This window comes from Sinocyclocheilus anshuiensis, unplaced genomic scaffold (genome assembly GCF_001515605.1).
Source record: "Sinocyclocheilus anshuiensis isolate Anshui unplaced genomic scaffold, SAMN03320099.WGS_v1.1 scaffold1704, whole genome shotgun sequence".
Lineage (NCBI taxonomy): Eukaryota > Metazoa > Chordata > Actinopteri > Cypriniformes > Cyprinidae > Sinocyclocheilus > Sinocyclocheilus anshuiensis.
In genome coordinates, this window is record NW_015555820.1 from 13,736 (window position 1) to 18,828 (window position 5,093).

General features: G+C 35.4%; 1 protein-coding gene across 1 annotated transcript in view; it reads right to left on the reverse strand.

The window, feature by feature from the left end:
- LOC107675308 (transcriptional activator GLI3-like) overlaps nucleotides 1-5,093 on the reverse strand; it is a 260,552-nt gene that overhangs the window by 6,093 nt on the left and 249,366 nt on the right. Inside the window, exon 9 of the mRNA XM_016469608.1 lies at nucleotides 1,437-1,550. Within this exon, the coding sequence (XP_016325094.1) occupies nucleotides 1,437-1,550 (114 nt within the window). The remainder of the gene's footprint in view (nucleotides 1-1,436; nucleotides 1,551-5,093) is intronic.

Consider the following 5,093-nt stretch of genomic DNA (forward strand, 5'->3'; position numbering starts at 1 on the left):
GACTAATGAGCAGTGATAACACTTTTCCTTAGTCAAGTCAAGTCAAGTAACCTTTATTTAATGCTGTAAAGTTGCTTTGACACAATCTGTATTGTTAAAAGCGCTATATAAATAAAGGTGACTTGACTTGACTTGACTAAGGAAAAGTGTTATCACTGCTCATTAGGGTAAAGTTGAACTCTAGTCAACAGCTCTAGTCAACAGTTTTTGTTGCATCAAATCAGCAACTTTCATCACAATTAAAGATATTTAGTCGCTTTGTCACTATTTATTGCTGATAGTGCAAAGGCTCATTTTGAAAACGCATATATGCTAATGTGTATTACTGCAGCATGAAGGGAATTACTTCATTCTGAGATAAAATTTATTTGTGGCCTGGTAAATGTGCATTATTCAGTGGTGCAGACGATGATAAATTATGTTATTTTGAGTACATGACAGCTAGATGAGACCTCGTACCTTATTTGTATCATGAACACAATGCTAAACTTAATAAAAATGCTTCTGACATTTGGAATATCTCTTGAGAAAATATTTTGCTGTATGCCTTTACAGGGATGTTATTCTTTTTATAAAAGAAAAAAAAAAAATCCTATAATGCCCTGGAAAGAGCACTTTGCTCGGTAGGTGCCACAAATTATGTAGAATTGGCAGTTGTTTAGAAGTTCTAGAAGTGTTAACAGCTTTGGAAATAGAAATCAGGATTTGTGAATTCAGAGGTGGTTTCAGAAGTCGGTTATATATCTAATTAGGTCTATTTGGAGAGAAGTTCTTGTGTGCTGCCACATCTGCCTGTCTATCAACATGGACATCTGTAGAGTACAAGAATTATAGAATAACAGCACTAAAAATACCAGTCTGAATTCAAGCAGATATATGAGGGGTTTGGACCATTTGAAGACTTAAACCCCCTTTAAATCACCGCTGCATTGTTCTAAATGTATTTCACTGTCTGTTAAAAGAGAGAGAGAGACAGAAAGAATGAATGACAGCTTTTATTTGTATTATTCTAAAATAATATTTTTTTTTTTTTAAAAACTATGGAAATGGGCCTTCAGAAAAAAAAATTAGAAAAAGCATGAAGTAAAAAATAAAATACGGAGGTCCATTTATGCCATCCAGCAGTCGTCAGCAGTCGAAAATGTAATCTAATTTTTCTTTCATTTTTCCATTCAGTTAATCATCTGATTAAAAGAAAAACAATTTCCTTCTGAAGCTGTGGAGATCAATGGGGCTTATCACATCTGAAGCAGTGCCACAACAGGCGACCAAATCAAACACGCAAATAAATAGCTTTACAGTACATCACATAATTGGTCCCAAAGCTCTTGCTGCGTGTTCGGGAACTGACTCCTTGAGGGTTTTTTTTTTTTTTTGGTGGTGTGTGTGTGTGTGTTTTTTTTTAGCCCTATACATATATGTGCACATGTGCGTACCTGCGTGCTAACGGTTCCAGGGCTGGGCGGCTCCTCATCTGGTTTGAGTTTGGAGCGTTTGTGATGCATGGGGTCCCCTGTGCTACTCACAGCCGACTCACTGGTGGGTTTACTCTAGAAACAAATATTTTAAAAACACATGAAAAAATTACATCATAATCATCATCATCGTCAAAAATATAGGTCCAAATTTAGTTTGGAAGTTGCATGACTACAATATTCATATTCATGTGGTAGTAGTCCAAGGTGCTTCAAAGAATACCGTAGTTCTTCTATGGTCTATGTCTAAACATAGAATTACCACGATCAATCAAAGAATAACATTGTACCCTTTATGAAATAGAAACATATTTTTAGCATACTTTTAAAAAGATAACTTATTAATGTGGAAATATTATACTTGGGATATACTTAAGTGTGAATGTTTAGATGTAATTTCATAATTACTTCTACTGTTTTTGAAATATGATTAAAGTTTAAGATGGTTAAGATCCTACCTGTCCGATCGCTACCACTTTGTTCATTTAAATGGGGAGTCATCTCAATTATCACCAGTAAGTCTCTATTTGTTTCTCAGTTTTTGCCACGGGATGTAGGATTTACACAAGCTTCAGTCTGGATCCAGAACACCTGAGAAGAGATGATGCCAACCCCTCAGAGGACCTCAGATGATGCCAACCCTGGAACAACATACAGAACTACCAAATTTTGCTATAAGTTTGATTGCATCATATAATAATTGCTGTTAATAGTGTTCATCGTCTGTTTGATTACGTCTTTAATTGATTACATCTTTAATTGATTTTTCTGTACATTTCTGCCATATGTACATTAACTGACAGTCACCACTGATAAGCTACCACTAAATATTGTAGAAACTTAATTTGCTGTAAAGTTGCTTTGCAACGATTTGTTTCGTGAAAAGCGCTATACAAATACACTTGAAATAAAGTGTACTACTGAATGTACATTTACATTTAGTCATTTAGCAGATGCTTTTATCCAAAGCGACTTACAAATGAGGACAATGGAAGGTATCAAAATCAACGAGAGCAATGAAATGCAAGTGCTATAACAAGTCACAGTTATCTTAACGCAGCAAGGTTTTTTTTTAATTATATAATAAATAAAAAAGAAATCCGATAGAATAGAAAAAGAATAGAGCCAACCTTTTTTTTTTAAAGAAAACAAGCAGTTAGTAAATGAATAGAGTGCAAGTCTAAAAGGGGCAAGTTTTTTCTTTTCTTTAAATAATAGAATTAGAATAGATTGTGCTAGAGTTACAGGGTCAAATAAAGATGGAAGAAATGTGTTTTTAGCTGATTCTTGAAGATGGCTAAAGACTCAGCTGCTTGGATTGATTTGGGCAGGTCATTCCACCAGGGGGGAACATTTCATTTAAAAGTCTGTGAAAGTGATTTTGGGTAAAGGGGTGCAGAGCCAGTGGTGGTTTTGTACAAACATTAATGCCTTGAATTTTATGCGAGCAGCTATTGGTAGCCAGTGCAAACTGATAAACAGAGGTGTGACGTGCATTCTTTTCGGCTCATTAAAAATTTAATTAAATTCAAGTTCTAGATTAATTGTAAAGGTTTGATAGAATTGGCTGGAAGACCTGCCAAGAGAGCATTGCAATAGTCCAGCCTGGACAGAACAAGAGCTTGAACAAGGAGTTGTGAAGTATGTTCCGAAAGAAAGGGCCTGATCTTCTTGATGTTGAATAAAGCAGAATCTGTAGGACTGGGCAGTTTTAGCAATGTGGTCTAAGAAAATCAGCTGATCATCAATCGTAACTCCAAGATTTCTGTCTGTTTTTGAAGGAGTTATGGTTGATGTGCCTAACTGGATGGTGAAATTGTGATGACACGATGGGTTGTACTGACAATGTCTACTATTTAAAAGTGTACGTAAGGGTGTTCAGATATGATCATGCAAGTGTACTCTCTTTAAGTACACTTAAGTGGCCTTTTATTTCATTAATATTATATTATATATGTAAGTACAGGTTTTTTTTTTTTAAATATACTTCTGAGATTTGACTAAAAGTGACTAAAAGTGCACATTCAGTACAATTAAGCACACTTCCTTTTCACAAGGGACTAAAATATGGTACATGACTTAAAACCACTGTATTGCTATGGTTTGTCCAACCCATAGGAAACATTTATTGCTCAGTGGTTGCTTTAAATAGAAGTTAGAAATAGAAGTAGACACAAATGATACATGAGAAATATTTGAGAAAAAAAAAAAAGAGTCAAAACTGAGAGTGTGGTGGAAGAAACATAGAATATCTCTTTATTATCTTGCTGCAATCTCTATCAAGACTCCATTATAGGAATATTTTATTGCTCAGTGGTTGCTCTTTCTAACCTCCGAAGACGTAGTGGTGATTCTCATGTATTTCTCATTTTAGTCTCAACAGTGTTTTAGATGTTTCTCCTAAAAAATACTTACGAGAAATAAAAGTAGACTCAACTGAGACATGAGAAAGTTCTGAAAGAAAGGAATCCAAAATTACAATGGGAGAGAAACATGGGAGATTTATTGTCTTGCTGTAATCTCTTGCAAGACTCCATTATAAAAATGTTTTACTGCTCAGAGGTTGCTTTTTTGATTGCAATGGGGTTTTTCACCTTTAATGGTCAGGACAGTAGGAGTAGAGACAGGAAACAGTTTGACTGAGAAAAGGTGAGAATTGAACAGGAGCAGGAAAGTACCTTTAGCTGGGATACAAACCCATGCTGCCTGAGGTGCAGTTGTGCCTTCACATCAGTGTGCTGCCCACAAGGCTATGGCTCTGACAGAGGTTACTCTAGCATTATGATACTAAGGGGTGATTCTCCTATATGTCTCATTGAGATATCAGATTTGTCTTAAGATGTCTTCAGTTTTATTTTAGGAGAAATGTTAAACGTTAAACTTTTACTAATATTGTAAATACTAAAACTATAATTTAAATAGCATTAAACATTTCAGAATATCAATATTACTATTACTAATATTACTAGTTTAAATGTTTACATTTATCTTCGATGTCCAGCATTGTATACACCACACTAGAAAGGAGTTACAAGTGCAAGATGTTTAGTATAAGAGCAATACCTTTTTTAACAAATGTAACACTAGTGTACCAGTTTGTTTGTTTTTTGCTTTGTTTAGTAATACAATTTTGTCTTGTACAGCACATTTTTGCATGTATGTAAATATAGGTTATGGTTTCCTCTGTTAAATCATTGTGCAATAAAACACTGTACATAAAACAACTTCAAATATGACCATGCATGTATTGTCTTTGATTGAAATGGTGTGGATAAATGACATTGAAGCTAACCAGAGGGAAGAAAAATAAAATAAAAAAGAGATCTCTTTAACATTTCAAATATTTCTCCTAGACAGAAATTAGGTTCCCTTTCGATACTTCACTCGTACTGCGTCTTGCTAGACGCATATGGGGAAAAAGCCTTTTTTCTCCTGAACTGAAGCCTTTTTCATCCACGCAGTGAAACTGCATGGCCATTGGTTCGTGCAGTTTATTAAAAATGAACCAATGGCTAGGCAGCGGAGCTGCACGAGCCTATGGCGACAAAGCCCGCCAAAGCCTGCCAAAGCCCGCCAGAATGGGCGGGGCATCTGGCTATATAAGCGGGCGCTCGCCAC